At 41.8% G+C, this 24938-nt stretch overlaps 1 protein-coding gene across 1 annotated transcript in view; it reads right to left on the bottom strand.

Moving 5' to 3' along the window:
• SBF2 (SET binding factor 2) overlaps positions 1-24938 on the bottom strand; it is a 3151758-nt gene that overhangs the window by 1760055 nt on the left and 1366765 nt on the right. The window contains exon 4 of the mRNA XM_044058929.1: positions 21832-21954. Within this exon, the coding sequence (XP_043914864.1) occupies positions 21832-21954 (123 nt within the window). The remainder of the gene's footprint in view (positions 1-21831; positions 21955-24938) is intronic.

Here is a 24938-nt window from a genome sequence, read left to right on the forward strand (position 1 = left end):
GTCCTTGGCCTGTCCTGTTTGATCTTGAGTAGTACTTTCAAGAGGAGGGGCAGAGGGGGAAAGGCATAGATTGAGGGGTTTTCCCATGTAAAGGATAGGGCATCCACACTTTCCATGCCTGGCTGTGGGGAGCTTTGGTGCAAAATTTGCTCAATTGATGGTTCTGGGGGGAAGCAAAGAGGTCCACCTCTGGTGTCCCTCACCTATGGGTTAGAAGCTTGAATGAATTGGGTTCCAGTTTCCACTTGTGTGGGTTCATTAGATTTCTGCTTAAGTCGTCTGCCAGTGAATTTTGTTTGCCTGGCAGGAATTGAGCTTGCAGGTGCGCTTGGTTGCTCAAGTTTGTGTTCTACAGAGTTATGACTAACCTGCAGAATATTAAACATATTATAGAGAACAACTGGAAAATTATTCTTGGAAATAAGGAATTGGTCTCCATTTTGGGGTTGACACCAACATTTACATTTAAAACAATTACTAACATTAAGTTGATGTTGGAAACAAAGAAAGATGTGGAGACTAGTAATTCCCGAGTATGTTCCAATAAGAAAGGAACTTTTAGTTGTATGAATTGTAAACAATGTAGATTCATCAGTAATTCTTCCTTTGTCATTATGGAACATTTGAGACACACTTTTTGGGCAAAAAAATATTATAGTTGTAACAGTGAGTTTGCGGTTTATTTAGCTACTTGTACTTCATGCAAAAATTACTATATAGGGAAAACCAAGAGAAGTTTAAAATGTAGGATATACAAGCATACACTAGCTATAAAGAAAAAAGACAAGACAAATTCACTTTCTAGACATGCACTTTCTTGTACTACATTCAAAAAGTGTGAGTTTTTTGTTTCAGATAGTATTGATAAAGTGTTACTAGATGGGGATCTAAATAATAGATTAGAATGCAAAGAGGCATTTTGGCAGTTGCTATTTGGAGGAGATGTACTACCTGGCTTGAATAAAGTCATTAACTTAAAATGTTTTTTTTAATGTACAGATGAAACATGAGTAGTGAACTAATGATTACTGAATAGTTTTATTATTAATATTATTTATATTTTTGTTTATGGTTTTATATGTCTTATTTGTTTTACCTTTATGAGAAATGATTCTCATGTTACATCATTTCCTGTTATTTAATTTAACTTGTTATAAAAGGAAAGGGTGAGTCGGTGTGTGTGGATTTTCTGATGAAGTTCACGTTAATAAAGTGAATGAAAGCGCTAAGTCTATTTGGTCCGAGTGTGGTTCTTGGAAGTTGATTCGTGCTGGTGTTCTTTTTTGGCTCTTATCACTATTGGATTTTTTCAAGTTTTAACCTGCAGAGTGGGTAACAATGAGTTCCCCCTGCTTGTTTATGTACCACATGACTGTGGTGTTGTCTGTTCTTATCAAGAGTTGTCCTGGATGGATAAGGTATTTGAAGGCTGTCAGTGCATTCTGTACAGCTAACATTTCTTTTTGATTGATATGCAGGTGCATTTGTCCAGGGCTCCATTTGCCTTGAATGCATTTGCCTGCAATGTGAGCCCCCCATGCATAGTCTGATGCATCTGTTGTGAGGGTTTGGGTGGTGAGGGGTTGAGTGAAAGGGAGTCCTTTGTTGTGGTTGCAGGCCTCTGCCAACCAAAGGAACTCTGTCCTTAGACAAGGAATGATCGGAATCACTGTTTCCAGGTCCTGATAATGTTGACACCAGAGACTTTTTAAGTACCACTGAAGTTTCCTCAAATGCAGTCTTGCATACGGAATAAGGAGAATGCATGAGGCCAGGAACCCTAGGGCTTGCAGTATTTTTCTTGCAGATAGCTGGGTTTGGGAGGCCAGTAGTTTGAAGTAATTTGTCAAATAAACCTGATTTTCTGGGGTGAGGAATGCCATCTGGGAAGTTGTGTTCAAGCTTGTTCCCAGGAATACAATTTATTGGCTGGGTACCAGATGTGATTTCTTTTCGTTGATGGTATACCCCCAGAGAAGTTAGGAGTCTCTTTACAAATACCAGGTGCTGAAGTAGCAATTCCTGACTCTCTGCCTGACTCAGACAATCGTCCAAATATGGGTAAGTTTGAATGTTTCTCTGACTGCAGTATGCAATGGCTGGAGCCAGGCACTTTGTGAATACCTTGGGCGCAGTAGATAAGCCAAAGGGAAGTGCACAGAACCAGCCCTGAAACAGATATTTCCTGCAAAATTCCCTTATGGGGATGTGCAGATAAGCTGCTTTTAAGTCTAGGGTGACCAGCCAGGAGTCCTTGGCTAGCATAGGCAGCAGTTGTTGAAGTGTAAGCATTTTAAACTTTGGTACCACTAGGAAGGTGTTGAGAATTGACAGATCCAGGATAGGACGCCAAGAGTTTTCTTTTCTGGGCACCAGAAACAGTCTGGAGTAGAAACCCTGTCCCTTTTGCTCTGTTGGAACAGGTTGAATAGCCCTGATATTGAGAAGAGAAAGTGCGTCCTTTTGTGCCTCTGCCCACTGGTTTGGGAAAAGGTCTGGCAATCCGCTTGGGGTTGGCAGTGAATGGAAGTAGAATCTGTATCTCTGGGATACAATGTTTAAGACCCAATGGTCCTGGGTAATGTATTCCCAGTTTTTTGCATGTAGGGCGAGTTTTCCTCCTAGGGGTGCAAGTACTTGGGCATGGCTGGGAAGGATGAAGGACAAGTCATTGTGAACTTTTTCCATAAGAGGGTGGCTTACCACTCCCTGTTTTTGGGGTGGGAGCACTCCATTGTTTAGATCTGTGTATACCCTAACACTGTAATCTTTGTGGTCTGTTACCTCTAGGTCTGGACTGAGAAGGCCTGGGAGGGACTGGAAACTACCAGTTTTTTGAAGGCCAATGCCTACTGAATCTAGATGGCTACACCTGTAAGAAATCTTTAACAGTTTGCATAGATTTTGCTTTTTCCTCCATCTTTTTAAGAACTTATGCTTTTGTGCCAAACATTCTTGATTTAATGGAGCATCTAGTAATTTTGCTTTGACATGGTCTGGCAAGATTTTTTCCTTCAGCCAAGCATGACTTCTCAGAACAGACTCAGTGACAGCAGCCCTGCAAGATGCTTCTAAGGCATCAAAACCACACTGCAAAGTATGTTTACCAACCTGGTTTGCAGAATGCATTAACTCTTGTAAATCTTTATTTTCTGCACAATCAGGAATAAACATTTTTTGTTTAATTAGTTCCATAATATGCTGCTAGTACTTCAACATGTGAAACTGGCAATTTAAAGCCCTGATGGCAAGAGTTGCAGAGGTATATACAGTCTATATACCGGGTAGGGCTTTTGGCTGTAGTAGCCTTAATACCTTTAGGTCTCTGGGAAATGGTCTCTGGATCAGCAGTAGAATTTTTAAAGAAAAATTTGTGAGACTCAGGTAATCTGTAGTACCTGTCAGGCTTTCTAGGAGCAGGAGGTAAAGTATCAGGGGTAAGACTAGATTCCATGAAGACATCATCTACAATATCCAGGACAGGGGGTATAGCTAGAGACCTGTGTTGAGGCAAGTCTAAAAATTCCCTGAATCTCTTTTTTGACTGAGGGTAGTCCTGGCATTCCCAGCAGAATGCTTTCTTAGGGTGTGCAAGGTTTCACCGAAAGAAAAGTCCTCCAGAGAGGAGGCAGAGGGAATAGAATCCTCTGCATCTGAATCCTCATAGGTGGATAAGGGTATATCCTGGTAATCAGAGGGGTCAGAGTCATCGGACTTATGGTCTGTAGAATCAGAAGGAAAATCAATTCTTTGTCTTTTAGAGGGGGAAGGCTGGCTTCCCCTAATTAAAGTAATAAGGTCTTTAGCCATTCTAAGCATTTGTTTCTGAGGCATGGGAGCTTGAGAATGCGCTTTGGTCGTCGGTTTCCTAGGCGTAGTGCGAACTCTGGGCCTGAGAAATTCAGTAGATTTAGTCAAAACGAAGTAGTCTGCTTAATGCAAACATTGGAAGGCCTGAATACACCCTCAGAAGCCAGTGCCTGTACAGCTGCTCTGGACCCATCCATGGTAGAGACATCCACAGGTTCCATAGTCGAAGAAGCATCTCGCGCCATACAGGACTAAGAATGGGTCTCAGTAGAGGCCTGTGAATCTGTAGAAGTGGGCATCAGGGGCTGTGAAAGTGCCTGAGTGCCAGCGAACTGGTGACTAGCTTAACGGAAGCGTCATCGGTGGTTCTGGACCTATGAGGTCTCTCTCTGTCTTTATCCTTACATTTTTTCGGAAGATCAGTAGTTGGATGGCTTAACGAAGCCATTTTGGAATATAAAGAATGAGAGCAAAAGAATTTAGCGACAAAGATAGCCCGACAAGGAATAGTTTGGGCATTTAACAAGGCATCTGGGCCTAAACAGGTAAGAATGAAAATCTCTGTGAGGTATTTGCTTTCCACAGGCAAGACAATTGCTAACTTTTTCTGACATTGGTTAGAGCAGGAAAAAAGGATCCCCAATGGGGTATTTAACTTTAGAAGAATTCAGGTTTGAAACTCAAAAAACAAAAATTTCAGGTAGCAGCCGACCGACACTTGTAAACTGCTTCTGCTTCGGGCTCCCGCACGGCAGGAAAATCTGATGTAATGGCATCGGCTGCATGTTTTACACCCCTGACGACCTGACATCATGGAAGAGGAGAAAGCATCTGACAAAGAAATCCCAAGACTCTGGTATTCGGGCCGACTGAGGGCTACCTGCAGGCAGATAACCCAAGTGTGACGACTGCAACAGTGAAACACGAAGAACATCCCTTAGTTCCATCATTACTAGCATGAGGGAGCAGTAAGCAACTGACTGTGCCTTCAGTCCTGACAGAAGGGGCCAGCTACTATTGGCCTTTCGCATATGTCTTGGGGTTGTTGCAATCACTTTTATGATTTACCAGAGCTTAGTCGGAACCATGGTAGGACACTGTCCTTCAGGTTCCTTCTTAATGATGTCAAGGACTACCAGAGTGCTATACATAAAATGAAAAGTATCACTGTCTGATTCCATCCATTGAAAATATCCTTTTTAGTGTACTCTTGACCTAGGTAATTACTGGCCCTTTTATTTTCTGCCCAGTAAGGTTCATCCCGCCTCAACATAGACAGGTACTCAGTCTTATGCAAGAAAATTAAAAGCTTATTTATATTACAGCTGATCACTGTAAGCTGTCTTCATCATTTAATATTTTGGCATTCTAGTATAAATGTGACTCCAATTTGCTTTCATTACAAGTTGCTACTGAAGATGGTCCACTTTTAGTCCTGCTTAACCAAATCGAAAGAGAATTTTTTGTTGGCATTAATATTCAGATTTAATAATTTGGTGTTGGATAAGTTCACTTTATCTAAAGCAGTAACCCACTGCTACTTGGAGTGACTGCAATGCTTAAGATCCAAAGCTGAGAAGCATACCTCTGTGTAAACTTGACAATGTATTTATTTGCATTGTAAGTTAGCGTTCTCATTGCCTCTGTAGCTATAGAAACCTTAATTGCCATCAGAATGTTCCTTTTTTTCTCTTTTTCTCTCTCTCTCTACCAACCATCATGCCTCTCTTGAGCAGTTCTAAGGATCCTTAGCGGGTGTGAGCTTTTCCTGTCAGGGTTTGATCGTTATCTCCATCGCAGCAACTAGCGAAAGAGATGGGCAGCACGTCTTGCAGTGGCATATGATTACAATAAAATATGTTTTGATTTACTGTCATATCATTACTTCTCTTTGTATGTATATATGTACATTTATTATTCAAATCTTGTATAACGCATTCTGTAAAATGAAACATTTCTCTAATGGTTGTTGCTGTGTCTTTTGGCTTTTCCCGGTTAGGGGTCGCCACAGTGGAACTTCGGTCCGCTAATGATTGGCAGTAGATTTTTACATGCCGAGTTGCCAGCTCTGACGCACAACCTTCAATGAAGGTACGCCCATTCATGCACATCTCCACACAGAAGACGTTCTAGCTGAGAATCGAACAGGACAATGTCTTACTGTGAGGTGACAACGCTACTGCAGCACCACCACCGCAGTATCTCTGCTGAAAATGGGACTTGTGCCCAGCTGGACTTTCCTGCTAAACAAAAGCAAAAATCTGGACAGTTGAGAGGTATGTGTGCAGCATTTAGGCTATTCTAGCGGTGAATGGAGAGACCAAGGACTTAAAAGTCTATATTCATTAAGTACCAACCTCTGGCAGCTGAATTGTGGGTGGCAAGTTTGTGTAATGGTTAAGGTGCTTACCTTTGAAACACAAGGTGCAGGGTTTGATTCTGACATGGGGTAATTGGCTAGGCTTAAAATGGCCCATAAGGGCAGTTAGCCTAGTACTAACCTATAAACCTATAAATGATGCTTGTATAATGTAAGGAAACCTGTGCCCTTAGTAACAACTTGACAAATTCTCACAACTAACTTAATACAAGGGGTCCTCCTCTGTGTAGGACTAAGTGCAGTAAGACTCTTCTGTTACCCTACAACTTCAAATTCCAATATTGAACAATGGAAAATAAAGTGGGAAATATGAAAGGGAAGACCTAGCCTTAGGTACATATGTACCTAGCCTTAGGTACATATGTAAATGGACTGAGGCATTAATGGAACAAGCTAATACATTTTCTACCAAAGAGTTTCTTATTTATGACACAAGAATAACAGCCACTGGCAGATCCAGTGGGGCAGCAGTAGGGAGTATGCCCCCTCCTTTTACAGGACAAAGCCTACTGCACTGAGAATGAAGTTACCCCACAAATGCACAAGTAATTTATTAGGCCAGGGCTGCCCTTCTTTTTGTAATCATTGACAGCTGTCAAAAATGCAGCTATATGTTGTATTTTTAAATAAGAAAGCATAACAATCATCTGTCAAAACCAAATTGGTCAGAAGAAGAGTAGAGGTCACTGCAAGAGGGTATTACCAAACCATAGGTACAGATGCTCTGGGTTTAATTATATTAAGGAGAGGAGCAACTGCAGCATGTTTTACACTCTCACCAAAACTAGCTTACCTAAAACTTTCTCAAAAAGACATTTAGTCAAATTTCTGTATACGTTCTTTGAGAAACTGCATCTGTCTGGCTATTCTGTACCCTTCATTTAGCACTAGGATAGCTCCTACTAAATTATTACACTTCATTGTTAACTGTAAAAAAAAAAAATAATGCTAAAAGTGGGTTTACATTTGGGGCTTGAATTTGCAACTCAGCAGCAGAGGACATCAATCAGTGTCTGATAGATAAGATATACTAACTTATGCCTTGGCTGGAGTCTTTTTTTTTTTTTTTTTTACATATCACAGTTCTAAGGATGAGTTAAGCTGAAGCAGGTGACGAAGGCCTCACAGCACAATGGTGATAATCTGATACTTCTGTCCTACTGAACAATGATACTGAAAGAATACTGTTTTCACAAAGAGGTATTTAATGGAATGAAGCACAAGATAATAACTATTTTTATAAACAGAAGCAGTTACAGTTTATAATTTTTGTTTAGGCATGGGGGAGTCAAACCAGGAACAAAGTTCAAAATGCTCATATTTATGAAAAAAATCCCTGAATGGTGATGTAGCTATGAGGTTCTTCAACAAATCAGAATTCTCACAAAGCTGCAATTACTAACTCTCTGATTTATAACTAGCTCAATACTGCAGCAGATGGAAAAAGTACAGATAATTAGTGGACATAAAACTGGTTGCACTTTCAGTTGCTAGTCTGCGGTCATCAACAGTAGTCTTCACTCCTACTGTGTTAAGACCATGTTTTCTTCATAACTAACACACAGTTTCCACAAAATGAAACATTATAGCCACATGCCTACTGTATCCCCTCATCTTCATAGTGGAGCTTCATTAAACTTTTTCACCAAAAAGAGAGAAATTTGTATTCTTTATTTTTGTTTTAATGAATGTTGAAACAATGTTCCACTTTAATGCTACAAACACCCCTTAATTCGTGCATTCCCCATAAATTTACTACTATACTGTGACCGATCATCCGTCGCCATCTTGCTTTTCATATGTACAGTTTAGCTAATTATCCTCCCTAAGTGGTCTTTTCATCTCCTTTTCATGTGATGCTTCTGCTTACAGTAAAATGGACCCAGCAAGTAAGCAACACACGGAAAAGCAGAATGGGTCTTCAGAAATTACAGTTGTGTGCACTTACCATAAATGTAGATGTTCGAGTTTGTTCACTGTTGCAGTCATCACATTTGGGTTATCTGCCTGAAGGTAGCCCTCAGCCGGCCTGAATACCAGAGTCTTCAGATTTCTGCGTCAGATGCTGTCACTTCTTCCATGACGTCAGGTCGTCAGGGGTATAAAACATGCAGCCGACGTCATATCAGTTTTTCTTGCCCCAGATGTCAGGTGCCCCCACAATAGGAAGCAATTATATGGTATGGAACACCCCCAGCAAAAAGCAAATACGCATGATATAGTATATGCCAAACAAGGAGGAAAGGTAAAAGTCAAGAGAAGTCAGGGGACTATAGGGAGGGTAACCAGGACTGCAACAGTGAATACACTCGAGCATCTACATTTATGGCAAGTGTACACAACTGTACTGTTCTTCATGTTTCACTGTTGCAGTCATCACATTTGGATTGATTCCCAAAGCTAAGGAAGGGTGGAGGTAGTTAAAGAGCATTAGGGCTAGCAATAAGGCCCTGTAAGACTGCTGTGGCAAATCCAGCTATGGATTTAGAAAAGATAGGCAGGTGGTAATGCTTGGTGAAAGTATGCACAAAGCTCCAGGTTGCAGCTTCCAGGATGTCCCTGGTAGGGACTCCTCTGAGAAATGCAGTAGAGGTAGATGCAGCCCTGGTGGAATGTGTTCTTATCCCCTGTGGGGTAGGTTTTCCATGGTGTTTGTAGCAGAAATGGATGCAATGTGCTATCCATTTGGAAATGGCTTGCTTTGAAATGGCCTTCCCCTCTGCCCCTGCAGCAAAGTTAACTAGCAGCTGGTCAGATTTTCTGAAAGGCTTAGTCCTGTTCAAATAGGATTTAAGCTGTCTGTGTACATCCAGAGAATGCAGTATCCTTTCCCCTTTATTCTGAGGATTAGGGAAAAAAGTAGGCAAATGAATGGACTGGTTTAGAGCCACACTAGACACCACCTTGGGCATAAAGGATGGATTAGTCCTGAGGGATACCCTGTCCGCATGGAAGATAATGAAGGGTCCTACTGCCATGAGGGCCTGCAGTTCAGACACTCTTCTTGCTGAAGTGATGACTAGACGTAAAGCTGTTTTCCAAGAAAAGAATTTCAACTCTGCTGTAGCAGCTGGATCAAAGAGGGGGGGGGGGGTTGTTTTTTCCAATACAAAGTTAAGGTCCCAGACTGGAGTGGGAGCTCTCCTGGGTCTTAAATTTTTGGTCCCTCTAAGGAATTGTTTTAGCAGGGGATGAGAGAAGAGGGGTGGCTCAGTATTATAATGTGCTGATATGGCAGAGGCATGACTCTTAATTGAAGAGAAAGATAGGCCCTTGTGGAGCATTTCTGTTAAATAATCTAGAATATGAGGTAAGATGGGCACCGTTGTGCCCATCCCCTGAGCCTGGCTCCAGGAACAGTATCTTTTCCACTTTTCTGAATAGGATTTTCTAGTACTAGGCCTCCTTGCCTCAAGAGTGACATCTAGCACCTGCTTACTGAGGGTTGCTGGAGGTGAGCTCAGGGAATTAGCCAGGCTGCAAGGTTGAGGGTTTGAAGCTGAGGGTGCAGAATCTGGCCTGCCTGCTGGGACAGCAGGGAAGGGGTCTGAGGCAGGTCCTAAGGTTGTAGCACTGTCAAACTGCGCAAAAGGGGATACCAGTGCTGGCGTGGTCAGTCTGGTGCAATCAGTATTGTCCTTGGCTTGTCCTGTTTGATCTTTAGTAGAACCTTCGAGAGGAGAGGCAGAGGAGGAAATGCATAAATTGAGAGGCTTTCCAAAGAAAAGGAGGTACAGAATTTGTTCAATTGTAAGTTCTGAAGAGAGGCAAACAGGTCTACCTCTGGTGTCCCCCATTTGCTCCTCAAGAGCTTAAATATTTTGGGTTCCAGTTTCCATTCATGTGGGTCCATGAGATTTCTGCTTAAGTTGTCTGCCAGTGAATTTAGTTTGCCTGGCAGGAATTGAGCTTGAAGGTTCACTTGGTAGCTCAAGGCTGTGTTCCACAGATCCATGGCTAGTCTGCAGAGTGGGTAGGAATGGGTTCCCCCCTGCTTGTTTATGTACCGCATTACTGTGGTGGTGTCTGTCTTTAACAATAGTTGCCCTTGAAGAATAAGGTCTTTGAAGGCTGTCAGAGCATTCTGTACAGCTAACATTTCTTTTTGACTGACATGCAGGTGCATCTGTTTTGGGTTCCATTTGCCCTGAATGCACTGCAAGGGGTAGAGTGAAAGGGAGTCACTTGTTGTGGTAGCAGGCCTCTGCCCACCAAAGGAAATCTGCCCTTAGACAAGGAATGATAGGAATCATTGTTTCCAGGTCCTGAGAATGTTGACACCATAGACTTTGTAGATACCACTGAGGTTTCCTCATATGCAGTCTTGCGTATGGAATTAACAGAATGCAAGAGGCCATGAATCCCAGGGCTTGCAGGATTTTCCTTGCAGATAGTTTTGTTGCCAGTTGTTTAGAGTAGGTTGGTTGTCAAGTGCTTGTCTGTCTGGAGTGATTAATAATGCCATCTGGGAAGTTGTGTTCAAGCTTGCTCTCCCAACAAACAATCTGTTGGCAGGGTAGTTCATTAGGGTTGGTACTAGGCAATCAAGCCAGGGGGCCTATACAAGCCTAGCAAACAATTCCCCTGGCTATTTCTTCCCACATCATTTACTTCCCTGGACCCCTGTCTAGCAGGGCGACTGACGTGATCCCCAGGGTGAATTTCCTTTCTCCCATCCAATCGTCAAGGTTCCTTTTGAAGAGGGCCAAAGAGGCACTCTGCTTGACATGTATGGGCAATCTATTCCAGAGTCTGGGGAGTCTCTGGGTCAGAAACCTATCTCTCCAGCATGTTTTGTTTATTGTGATGACAAGGTTTAGATCCCTGGAGTGTGTGGCTCTGAGGGATTGGGATTTCTTTAAGTGTAGCATGTCCAACAGCTCTGGGTTTGACATGGCCTTATATGTTAAGCAGAGATCACCTCTGAGTACACGATATGCGACAGAATATAGCTGGAGTTTTTTAAGGTGGTCAGCGTAGGGCATCTGCTTTAGGCCTGTGATTCTTTTAGTGAGGTATTTCTGCGGCCTTTCCAGTTGTTGCAGATGTCTTGAGAGGTACACACCAAACGGGGCATTGTATTCTATAATGGGTCTAATGAGGAAGGAGTACAGTTGGACAATGACCTCCTTTTTTCTGAATGAAAAGCCCTTAGTGATGAGGTGTGCCACATAGAAGGATTTCCTGACTGTTGTGGCGATGTGGTTATCGAAGGTGACCACTGACCACCTGTGTCCCTAAGTTTCTTATCACACTTTCGGTGTTTAGTGTACTGCCACCTATATGGTAATTCATGGATACATGTTTTTTCCCAAAGGGGATAACTATACATTTCTTGGCATTGAGCTTGAGCCCATGGCTCTGGCACCAAACATCTGTTTCTGTAAGGCCCTTTTGTAGAGTATCCACATCAATTGGGGATTCAATAATGGCTCCCAGTTTGCAGTCATCTGTGAACTTTGTTAGCCAGAGTCCCTTAGTGTTGGCCTGTACTTCAGAGACGTAGATGCCAAACAAGAGCGGTCCCAGGACTGAACCCTGAGGTACTCCACTTGTCACTTGTCTGGAGCTGGATTTGGAGTCGGCTACTTTTACAGTGTGGGTTCTATCACTAAGCCAGTTGGCAACCCATTGGGTGACGTAGGGATTAATGCCCAGCTTAGTAAGTTTATCTATGATTCCAGAGTGCGGGATGGTGTCAAAGGCCTTGGCAAGGTCTAGATAGGCTGTGTGGATCACCTTACCCTTGTCCATGGCTCTGAAGACTGATATGAAGAAGTCAATCAGGTTCAGGAGACAAGACCGGCCCTTCACAAACCCAAAATGGGTGGGGTCCAGTGTTTGAAGGTTGCCAATGTCTTTGTTTATAAGTTCCATGATAATACGCTCCATGGCCTTGCAGATAAATCTTGTCAGACTGATGGGATGGTAGTTTCCGGGATCCAAGGTGGATCCCCCCTTGTGGAGTGGGATAACTGTAGCTCTGCACCACTCAGTGGGCATGAAACCTGAGGTGAGGCTATGATTAAACATGACACTTAGGTGAGGTGCCAGTTCATATTGTACTTCATGTAGTAAATAGCCCAGGATGTTATCTGGTCCCATGGATGCTGCATTCTTAGCTTTGGAGAGTGCGTTTTTTACCTGTGTGGCCGTTATTACCGGAATTTGGCAAGCTTCCGGTATTGAGATGGGCCATTTAGGGGGTGAGAGGGGAGTGAAGCTGGGGCACTGAATCGATCTGCCAGGATATAGCAATATCCTTGGGATCAGTATATTTAATGCCATCCTGTTTTAGCTCAGTGCAGATCTGAGCATTGCCATTTAGATTCTTGACATAGTTATAGAATGCCTTGTGATTGTCTTTGGAATCTTTGGCAATTTTATTTTCATAACTAGTTTTGGATGATTTTATGAGGGATCTCAGTTTCTTACTGAGGCTGGTAAGGGAGTTTTTTGCATCCTGGGATTTTCCTCTTTTCTGCAACAGTTTCTTCCTTTTGTTGTAAAGTTTGTTTACGGCAGGGGACCACCAGATTGGCTTCCTTTTTTTGGATGAGAGCATCTTGGTTCTATTTGGGATGGCACGATTCATGTATAAGTGGATGTGCTCGTACAGTACCTTAGTGCAGGATTCTGCATGGGTGTTATGAAGTTTGTCACTTCTGACTTGAGTAGCATGAAGTTGGCTTTGGAGAAGTTTTTTATGGAGGTTTCCTTACTGGGGGGTGGGGGTGGGATGTGGATGTTAAGGGTGATTAGCTTATGGTCAGACATGACTAACAAGGGAGTGACCATAGGTGTGGATCATCGATTTCCCATGTTGGTAATGACCAGGTCTAGGATATTGGAGCCCCTGGTGGGACTATGGATTAGTTAATCCAGGGCGTTGGAATTTATGAATTCCAAGAACGGTTGGGCAAAGGTGTTGGTACATGAGTAGTTTTCCCAGTTAATGGCAGGGTAGTTAAAATCACCTAGTATTAGGGTGTTTGGTTCTATCTTAATATTTTCCAGTATGTTTAGAAAGGTGTAGTGAGAATCTTGAGGTATGGTGGGGGATCTGTAGCAAACTACAATTTGGATTGCAGTCTTACCTAGTGTTAGTTGCATCTGGAGAATTTCAGATGCATTGTGTTGGGCAACTAGCCTGGTGGTGTGAATATCCTTGGTGAATATTGACACTCCTCCACCTTTAGTGTTTCAGTCCTGGCTTGGTGGCCGAAAAGTGTGGTAAGAGTTGTAGGTGTGATATCTTCTCACTGATGGTGTACCCCAGTGAAGTTAGAAGTCTCTTTACAAATGCCAGGTGTTGTAATAGCAAGTCTTGACTCTCTGCCTGAATCAGGCAATCATCCAAGTATGGATAAATCTGAATATTTCTCTGCCTGCAAATGCAATGGCTGGAGCTAGGCACTTTGTGAATACCCTGGGCACAGTAGATAAGCCAAAGGGAAGTGCAGAGAACTGCATGGAGCCTGCCCTGAAGCGTAGGTATTTTCTGCAGGATTCCCTTATTGTGATGTGCAGGTAAGCTTCTTTTAAGTCTAGAGTTGCCAGCCAGGTATCCTTGGCTAGCATAGAAAGAAGCTGTTGAAGAGTTAGCATTTTGAATTTTGGAACCATCAGAAAGGTGTTGAGAATAGAAAGGTCCAGGACAGGACGCAAAGAGTTCTCTTGTCTGGGAACCATGAACAGTCTTGAATAAAAACCTTGTCCCCTTTGTTCTGCTGGGACAGGTTGAATAGCCCTGATACTGAGGAGAGGGAGTATTTGTTTTTCGGCCTCTGCCCACTGGTTTGGGGGGAGGTCCGGCCATCCACTTGGGGTTGAGAGTGAGTGAAAGTGGAAACTGTATCCTAGGGAAACTATGTTTAAAACCCATTTGTCCTGGGTAATGAGTTCCCAGTTTTTTGCATGCAGGCTGAGCTTTCCTCCTAAGGGAGCAAGTAGTTGAGCAAGGCTTGGAAGAGTTTAGGATAAGTCATTGTGCCATTTTTCCATGGGGGGGCTTACTACTCCCTGCTTAGATCTGTGCATAGCCTGAGACTGAAGTCTTGGTGTTCTGCTGCTCCTGGGTTTGGACTGAGAAGGCCTGGAAGGGACTGGAAAGGACCAGTTCTTTGAAGGCCAATGCCTACTGAATATAGGTGGCTGTACTTGTAAGAAATCTTTAACAGTTTGCATAGACTTAGCTTTTTCCTCCATCCTTTTGAGGACTTCTTCTGCTCTGTTGCCAAAAAGATGCTCTTCGTTTAAGGGTGCATCCAGTAATTTAGCTTTAACATGATCTGGCAAGTTTTGTTCCTTAAGCCATGCATGCCTTCTAAGTATGTTCCCAGTAACAGCAGCCCTGCAAGATGCTTCTAAAGCATCAAAACCACACTGCAAAGTATGTTTACCTACTTGGTCAGCAGAATGCATTAATTCTTGTAAATATTTGTGTTCAGCAGTCAGGAATCAACAACATTTTCTGTTTAATTAATCCCATAATATGCTGCTGAAACTTTAACATATGAAACTGGCAATTTAAAGCTCAAATGGGCAAAGTAGCAGAAGTATATACCTTCTTACCCCATCTGTGTAAAGCTCTAGAATCCCTATCAGAAGGGGTAGGATTTTTGGCAGTTGTAGCCTTAATGCCTTTTGGTCCTTGGGAAATGGTCTCTGGATCCGCAGGAGGATTCTTGAACAGGAATTTGAAAGAGTCAGGTACTCTGTAGTACCTGTCAGGTTTCCTGGGAGCAAAGTGTATGGGGTAAGGCTGGATTCCAACAAAACATCATCTACAATCTCCATAACAGGAGGGATAGCTAGAGGCCTGTGTTGAGGCAGGTTTAAAAATTCCCTAAGTCTCTTTTTGGACTGTAAAAAGTCCTGACTTTCCCAGCGGAAATGCTCCCTAAGGGTATGCAAGGTTTCACCAAAAGAAAAATCTTCTGGAGGGGAAGCAGAGGGAATGGAATCCTCTGCATCAGAATCCTCATAAGTAGATAAGGGTAATTCCTGGTAGAAGTAATAGAGATATCAGATTCCTCATCAGAAGAATCAGAAAGAAAATCAGTTCTAGGTCTCTTAGAGGGGGAAGTCTGGCTTCCCCTAATTAAGGTAATAAGGTTTTCAGTCATTCTAATCATTTGTTTTTGAGGCATATGGGCCTGGGAATGCACTTTGGTCATTGGTTTTCTAGGCTTAGTGCGAGCTTTAGGCCTGAAGAATTCGGTATTCTTAGCTTGAAATGAAGTTGTCGGTTTAATATGAAAATCAGTAGACCTGAATACACCCTCAGAAGCCGGTGCCTGCACAGCGGCTCTGGACCCATCCAAGGTAGAGACATCCATAGGTTCCATAGTTGAAGAAGCATCTCACAGCATACCAGACTCTGAATGGGTCTCAGTAGAGGCCTGCAAATCTGTAGTAGCGGGTATCAGGGGCTGCGAAAGCGCCTCACTGAGTACCGGCGGACTGGTGACTAGCTTAATGGAAACATCGTCGGCAGTTTTGGACCTAAGCGGTCTGCCTCTGTCTTTATCCTTGCGTTTTTTCAGATCATCAGTAGTTGGATGGCTTAACAAAGCCATTTCGGAGTATGGAGATCGAGATTTAAAGTATTTAGCTACAAAGCCCGACGACGAATAGTTCAGGCATTGAACAAGGCACAAAACCAACAGCGAGGGATGTCGTGGTCTGGGCCTAAACAGGTGATGCAGTAAGAATGAAAATCTCTATGAGGTATTTCCTTTCCAAAGGCAAGACAATTGTTAATTTTTTCTGACATCAGTTAGAGCAAGAAAAAAGGATCCCCAACGGGGTACTTATCTTTTTGAAGACTTCAGGTCTGAAACTTGAAAACGAAAATTTCAGGAGTCGGCCGATTGGCACTTGCGAACTGCTTCTGCTTCGGGCACCGCACAGCAAGAAAGACTGAAGTAATGGCATCGGCTGCATGTTTTATACCCCTGACAACCTGACGTCATGGAAGAAGTGACAGCATCAGACGCAGAAATCCCAATACTCTGGTATTCAGGCCGGCTGAGGGCTACCTGCAGGCAGATAACCCAAATGTGATGACTGCAACAGTGAAACATGAAGAACATCAGTGGGTGGACTTGATTCTGACACTGTTTTGATCTGCAAGCACTCATCTGTCTCCTAACGTATAAAAAGTGCTCCCCAACATTACCTCATTTTCCATGTTGCACAGAATGGCACAACTGAAATTAAAGGTGGAAGTTTGATTCTGCTTCGTGCAAAGAATTTCAAGAAGAAAACTTTTCATTAATAAAAAGATCATAAATTAATTGTATACTAATGACTACCTGGTACATTTTATGCCTTGGAACAAATAAACACAAAAGAACTGGTGAGTTATGTTTTACGATAAAGTAATTATGACGTAGAAACTATCATATTTATTTGAAGAATGGGATTTGTTTAGGTGAAATAGGGGACTTTGGTCCTCAGGAACTGCCTTAACAATATACTATAAGCTCAAACATGGCGGGGGGAGGGGGTCAAGATCAGTTCCCTTTTTAATATGCATTTAAAAATACATACATCTAAAAAAACTACTTTGCCCAAAATGCATCTAAAAGAATAAACAGAGACAGTGTACTTTTCTTCTGATTTGGATTTGTTGCCCCAACCTATTTTAAGTTTGTGCCCTTATCTTAATCAGCCTTTCTCTAAATCAGGTGGTCATTAAAGCTAATGTCACATTCCATTATGATTTGCTAAAGTGACCTATGGTTGTAATATTTTCCCTCAGAAAACTGTTACATCAAAGCAGTATATTTAAATGAACTGAATTAATTTTGGTCTTGCAGGTGGCCTATGCCCCCACATTTCCATAAGTCATGTAAGAAATACCAAACTCTAATATGAACCTCTACAAATTCATACATATCTTATCTAGATCTATATATGTGTATAGCTCTCTCTCTCTCTCTCTATATATATATATATATATATATATATATATCTATATTTAAACAATGTAACTGAAACACTGGTTATGTCTATAAGAAGTCACTGGCATTTATCCCATGGGCCTCTAGTACAGTAGGTTTAAGGACTTAAAGAAGACTGGGTTTTTCTTACAGTTTTTACAGAATTCTTTGTCTGTGTAGCCTTTTGACTTTTGATTGGATGTTTGGGATATTTTGCTTGCACCTTAACATTTATGGGCACCAAGTCCTGCATTTCTAATGTACAGCAAACTAATTCACTTATGCTGCACTGATAACGTTACAAAAAGTCCAAAAAATGGCATGTCTGCAACTAGTGAAGTTTAGCTTTATTGGCTTGAAAGTATCCACAAAGACTTAAAAATTAGAGTCATGGCCATTCAGAAACCATGTAGTTGAAACACTAGTATGGCATTTATCCCATGGGCTGCCATTACAGAAAGTTTAAGGTAATACACAATGAAGTGTGTGTGTGTCTGTGTGTGTGTCTGATTGTGTGTGTGTGTGTGTGTGTGTGTGTGTGTGTGTGTGTGTGTGTGTGTGTGTGTGTGTGTGTGTGTGTGTGTACATACACACATCCTTTGGTGATCAGATTAGTCCAACTAGGATAGTAGCCTCTTTTCAAAGGAGACCCGAGATGGTATTTATACTACTAGCTACCTATTCACTCTCCACAGCCACCTCTCCAACTCTTCTCCAGACTTTTTCACAGTCTCACCTACAGTCCTTTACTGCCTCACACCATCCAATATACAACCTCTGTTTATTCAGTGTACCCAATCATATACTTATAAATCATGAATGTACTTCTCTAACTCTGGCTTGCGTATTATTTTATAACATCATAATGTTACTTACCTTGTAAATATGGATTGCTCACTGAATCCTGAATGAAAACTGTATATATTATGTGATTTTTGCTTATACTATAATATTAAACCTCTCTCTGAGTAACTAATTTCCTTATGCATGGGTAAAATTTTTCTAATATCCTAACGTTTGTATAACATGAGATTGGATATCACATTGTATGCTATTCTACTTTGCCTTTGTTGACATGTATTCGTTACATTTATGTTTTTTTTTTTTTATGTCTTTGTTCTAACCAGAGTTTTGCTCCCCAGGCCACAGCTGAAAAAGGAGGTGTGTCCAGTTGGACTTTCCCGGTAAACAAATGTAAAATAAATAAATAATACTAGGGGAAATGTAGCCAGAACATTGTGGAAAGTACAGTTGTGTACACTTACCATAAATGTAGATGTTACATGAGTTTTTCTTGCCTTAGGGCACAGGTGGATAGTGGTGTCACCTTCGATAACCACATCGCCACATCAGTCAGAAAATCCTTCTGTGTGGCAAACCTCATCTCTAAGGGCTTTTTATCCAGAAAAAAGGAGGTCATTGTCCCACTGTCTAATCCCTCATTAGACCCATCATAGTGTACAACGCCCCGTTTGGTATGTATCTCACAAGACATTTCCAACAGCTGGAAAGGCCGCAGAAATATCTCACTAAGCAGATGCCCTATGCTGACTGACTAAAAAAACTCCACCTATACTCTGTCGCATATCTTCTATTCAGAGGCGATCTCTGCTTAACATACAAGGCCATGTCAAACCCAGAGCTGTTGGACATGCTACACTTAAAGAAATCCCAATCCCTCAGAGAGACACATTCCAGGGATCTAAACCTTGTCATCACAATGAACAAAACATGCTGGAGGGATAGGTTCTTGACCCAGAGACTCCCCAGACTCTAGAATAGACTGCTCATACATGTCAAGCAGAGCGCCTCTTTGGCCCTCTTCAAAAAGAACCCCTTGATGATTGGATGGGAGATAGGAAATTCACTCCAGGAATCACGTCAGTTGCCCTGCTATACAGTTGTCTAGGGAAGCAAATACTGTGAGAAGAAATAGCCAGGGAATTGTTATGGCTAGGCTTGTATAGGCCCTAGGGCCAATAGCCTAGTACCAACCTATGAACCTACGTTCGAGTTTACTCGTTGTTGCAGTCATCACCTGTGGGTGGTTATCCTTGCTGTGGTAGCCCATAAACAGCCCGAGTACCAGAGTCAATGTTTTTCTGCAACGGCTGCTGTCACTTGTTGAATGACATCATGTTGTCAGTGGTATAAAGTAAGGCAGCCAACAACATTACATCAGTTTTTCTTGCCCTAACCAGTCAGAAGCCTAAGGAGATATGGTAAAGTGGTCCTGGTGGCTAAAAGCTAAAAGTAAGAAGCTTATGTCTCCCTAAGGAAAGAGGATATAAGGGGGAAGGAGGGAGGGAAACCAGGACTGCAACAGTGAATAAACTCAAACATCTACATTTATGTTAAGTGTACACAACTTTACTATGTTCTTCGTGTTTCACAGTTGCAGTTATCACCTGTGGGAGGATTCCCAAAGCTGAGGAGAGGGGTGGTAGGATTAGTAAGAGACCTAGGCATGGGTCAGCATGCCCTGCAGAACTGCAGAGGCAAACTTTGCCCTAGCCTTAGAGAAAAGAGGTAGGTGGTAATGCTTTGTAAAGGTATGGACAGAAGTCCAGGTGGCAGCTTCCAAGATGTCCCTGGTGGGAACACCTCTGAGGAATGCTGTGGAAGTGGAGGCTGCCCTAGTGGAATGGGTAAGCATAGACTTATGGGGTGGTTTCCCATGCAATCTGTAGCAGAAATGGATACAGTGTGATATCCATTTGGAAATTATTTGCTTGGAAATGAGCTTCCCCCCTGCCCCTGGGGCAAAGCTGACAAGAAGTTGGTCTGTTTTCCTAAAGGGTTTAGTATAGGCCAGGTAGTATCTCAGCTGTCTGTGAATGTCTAGTGTGTGCAGAATTCTTCCCCCCATGTTTTGATGGTCAGGAAAGAAGGTGGGTAGATGTTTGGCCAGCTTGAGAGTCACATTAGACACCACCTTGGGCATAAAGGAGGCGGTTAGTCCTCAGGGAGACCCTGTGTACATGGAAAATGATGAAGGGCTCAATGGCCATCCGTACCTGAAGTTCTGAAACCCTTCTGGCTCAGGCGATAGCTAGTAGGAAAGCAGTCTTCCAGGAGAGGTATCTCAGTTCTGCTGCTCAAAGGGTGGTAAGGGCAGTTTTACCAAAACATAATTCAGGTCCCAGGCTGGTGTGGGTGTTTTTTCTGGGAGGTCTGATATTAGAAGCCCCTTTGAGGAATTGTTTAATCAAAAGATGTGAGAACAGGGGCTGATCTGTATTGAAATGAAATGAACTGGCTGAGCCATGGATTTTAATAGAAGAGAAGGAGAGGGTGCTACTGAGAGGGATGGAAGGATGTGAGGTAATGCCCCCCCTGGAGTGGCACCGGGCACAGAATATTTTCCATTTCCCTGCATAAGATTTTCTGGTACTGGGCCTTCTGGCCCCTGTGATAATGTCTAGGACCTGTTTGCCTTTAGAGTATTAGCCATGCTGACAGTTTGAGACTCTGCAAGTCTGGGTGCCCCCCCCCCCCCGACACTTGAGTCAAGAGGTCTGAGATCAGGGGAAGTTGCCTGGGAGGCTGTAATGTCAGGCTGCGCAGTAAGGGGTACCAATGCTGTCTGGGCCAATCTGGAGCAATGAGGATGGCCTTTGGTCTCTCCTCCCTTATCTTGATCAGTACCTTGGGAATAAGAGGCAGAGGAGGGAAAGTGTACACAGAGAGGGAGTTCAAGGGGAAGGTCAAGGCACCCACCTTCCACACTTGGTGGTGATACTGCCTGGTACAGATTTTTTTCTGCTGGTGGTTGAGGTATGAAGCAAAGATATCCACCTCTGGAGTTCCCCACTCCAGAGTGACTTGCAAAAAGATTTTTCTGTGGAGCTGCCATTCGTGGGGGTCCAGTAAGTTTCTGCTTATGTGGTCTGCCAGGGTGTTGTCAATCCCTGGTAGGTACTGGGCTATTAGGTATAATCCCTTGGAGGAGGCTGTCAGACAGAGGTTCATGGCTAGCCTGCACAGAAGCTAAGATTGGGTCCCTCCCTGTTTGTTGATGTACCACATTACTGTGGTGTGTCTGTTTTGATAAGGAGAACTCCTGGCCTGAGATGGGGTTTGAAGGATGTGACAGCCTTTTGTACTGCCATCATTTCCTTCTGGTTGATGAGTAAGGGAAGGTGCTGGGCATCCCAAAGACCTTGGGTGCACCTGCCTACTAGGTGAGTGGACTATCATGACATCACAAACACACACATTTACAGTACTGATATTAAATGAATTAGGAAACTACAGCACTAGGCATAACCATGGGATCACAGTGATCTGTCAGGGTCAAAGGTTAGTCTTGAGAAGTAAAGAAGAACTGCATTTCTACAAGGATGACCAAAATAATCTAATGGACTCTACCCTTGGGGACTATTTCATTGATTCCAGTAATGCTCTGAATGCACTAATTCAGAATGGTTTAACTCACTGTGACCAACATAACACCCAAGCTGTAAAAATGGATATCAGGGAACCAGACTATAAAAATGAATGCAAAACTAGCAAGCTTAAAATTTCAAGATGTACTACAATGTGGGAAAGAGCTTAGGAATACTTAATGGAAGGGGAAGTCTATTTCTGCACATGTTCTACCTTAAAGTTGACTTATACAGCAGTTTTAGAGGGATGGCATAGATCCAGATGTCATTTGTATACTTCGACAGCTGCTGACAGTTTACTTACCCTGAATATTTCTGGATAATCTAGTCTAGAAACTAGTACAAGACTTTTAGGTGCAAAGGCTTGAGCAGGTTGGATTAGTCCCGTCTCTTCCCCTTCACCTTCAGTTTCTTCATGTTTTGCCCCCTGAAAAGAAAAATAAATAAATAAATGAGATCGCTATGTATAAATGTATATAAAGTAAAATGAATTTTTTCCATGTTTATGCCTTATAGCATCATAAAATTTTGCTGAACAACCCTGTACCCATATCACTGTTTAAAAGTAAAATATAAGATTATAGGATGTTTGTAATGCAAGAGCAGGTTAAAAAAAGCAACTTGAAGGTAATACGATTTTCTAAGTTACAGTGGGATTATTATACATTTATAATAAGTACCTGGCAAACGATAACTAGCAAGGAGATAATTTCATTGGCAAATGTCAGACATAACAGTTTATTTATAGATAACATATCCATTGGCTATGCATGGGGCCAAAATCACAGACATACACACGTATGTTTGCATGCATGTGTAAACACTCTCTATCTCTACACACACAAAACACACACACACACACACACACACACATATATATATATATATATATATATATATATATATATATACGGATCTCGTACTATTGAGCAAAAGCTCAAATAACTGACTCCAGAACTACCGAGCGCACTTTCACAAAAGTGATTTTCCACCGAAAATCTGTTTTCGCAAAAGTCTGCAAAAAAAACCCCAGTAAACACGTTTATGCGGGGGGGGGGTAATTCCCTCTGCACCCCCCATACTTTTATATTCTCACTCCAAGCACGCACTACAGTGGGGGAAAGGGAACATTCCCTTATCCCCACTATACCACGACATCAGCAAAAGCCATTCTATCATTATTTTAATTTCCTTGTGCTCACTTTAGCAAATGTGCATTTTCGGTGAAAACACAGTTTTGCTAAAGTGTGTTCGGAAGTTTTCATTTTGGTTATTTGAGCTTTCGCTCAATAGTACGAGACCCATATATATATATATATATATATATATATATATATATATATATATATATGTTTCCTTATCACATCACTGAAGTTTCAAAACTCCGAAGGCCATATGGCCCAGACCATATGTCCGAAATTTGAAACTCTGAAAACTGTTTATTGGGATGGCCGTATAGCGTGGAACCTGGGAGTTGCCATTTTCCTCACTATAGTGTGATTCTGGAGTTGGTATATTTAAGTAGCGTGGGGTGTGGGGGATGCAGGGGTGCTTGCCCCCCTTCAAAAGCATCCAAGTAAGTTGTTTTGTTTTATTGTATTTATTTTTTTTTTTTTTGGAATTTCAAAACTTCGGACATATAGTCTCAGCATTTTGAAATTTTGTTGATGTGATAGGGAACCATATATATATATATATATATATATATATATATATATATATATATATATATATATACATATACATATACATATACATATACACACACACACACACACACACACACACACACACACACACACACAGAACTTTAACTACAATTAACAATTTAAAGAATGGGCTCTTGTTTCCCAAATGTTTTTATTAACAATGAAATGAAGATAAAAAAAAATCACACATGTTCTATCCAACTGTATATTTAACTTAAAAAAGAAACACATTATTCTTAAAAAATTGATGCCTAAATATGTTTAATATATGGGTGAAAGTGTGTGTATGTGTATTTGTGTCTGTGTAAAATTTAATATACAACATTCAAACTCTAGAAAAGGAGGATAAAAGAAAATAATGGAGGAAGGAATTACAAATAGGGAAAAAAAAGAATAGAAAGGGATCCATGAATAAATCAAGGTAGAAGGGAAGACAGCTTTTGATGAAACAGATTCCATCAATTAAGTGTATACATTAATCTACAATCTAATTCATATCCAATCACTTTATAATAACTAAAACTATAGAATGGAAGAGACTCTACCTTGTAAAAAATTATCAGAATACTCCAAATATACATTAAATAAACTAAAAATGACAACTAGAATGTCCTGCAATGGGCATAACCCTATTAGCCAGTAGCCTTCTAAACTGCCTCATTAAGAAATTCATTGTAAACAACCTACTTTTAACCACAACCTAACACTTTATGAGGGGTGATAAGCTGTTCTTTCAGTCTTTGAGGTAATATCTCCATACGAAAAGCATTTCTTAAGTTGATCAAATTAAACAGGAAAGTCAAGGGAATTGTGTCTCCTTTGCTCGGAATACATTTTTTGGGTCCAGTCAAGAGACTCCAGAAAAGTGGAGATAAAGAAACAGAAACTACATAAGGGACAAGAGCAAGTAAAACTGGAATAAGCAGAATACGTATTGCAAAGCCCCCTCCCCCCACATCACCTAGCATTCAGTTTGTATTTAATTCTAAAAGGATTTTTTAGAACTCAGGATATTTTCCAGGCATCATCAAAAATATTGTGTGCTTCAACAAAGAACTGATTAAGAAGTTTGTGTGTTAAAACTGTGAAATGAAAATATCCATCCATCCAGAACCCCTTTTTCACATTTTTGAATATGAAGTTGGGGTGTCACTTTAACAGTGACAATCATCTCAAGCAGTGGTTTACACCGCCGGGTGGCTAGCCCTGCCACAGTAGTTCATCTATACCACACACTCGCACTCACACCTCTGGCTAATTTAGACAGTCAATTCCACCTGCTGCATATCTTTGGAATGTGGAGGAAACAGAATCACCAAGAGGAAATCCACGCAAACACAGGGATAACATACAGACTCCACACAGAAGGCACCCCATCCAAGAATTGAACCAGGGAACCTCTTACTGGGAGGTGACAGAAGAAACACAGAGAAGTACACCAGACAAAGTAAGAGATCTCTGTCCACATCAGTTAATGCTGTGGTCCCAATAGGACTGAGAAAGAAAAAGGCACTTGTCTCTTAAAAACGCATATCTATAGGAAATGTAAAGGGTATTACAGGATCCCCAATTCAAATTCTCCACTAAAAGCCTAACAGAAGGGGTGGGAAGAAGAAGAAAGATCTCTCCAAGGAACAGCTTGATCTGGGCTAGGTAGATGAAATCTGGAGATAACAAACTGGCATACTTTTTTGTGCAATTC

The sequence above is a fragment of the Protopterus annectens genome, chromosome 17.part0 (genome assembly GCF_019279795.1).
Source record: "Protopterus annectens isolate FY-2018-M chromosome 17.part0, PAN1.0, whole genome shotgun sequence".
NCBI classification, from domain to species: Eukaryota; Metazoa; Chordata; order Ceratodontiformes; family Protopteridae; genus Protopterus; species Protopterus annectens.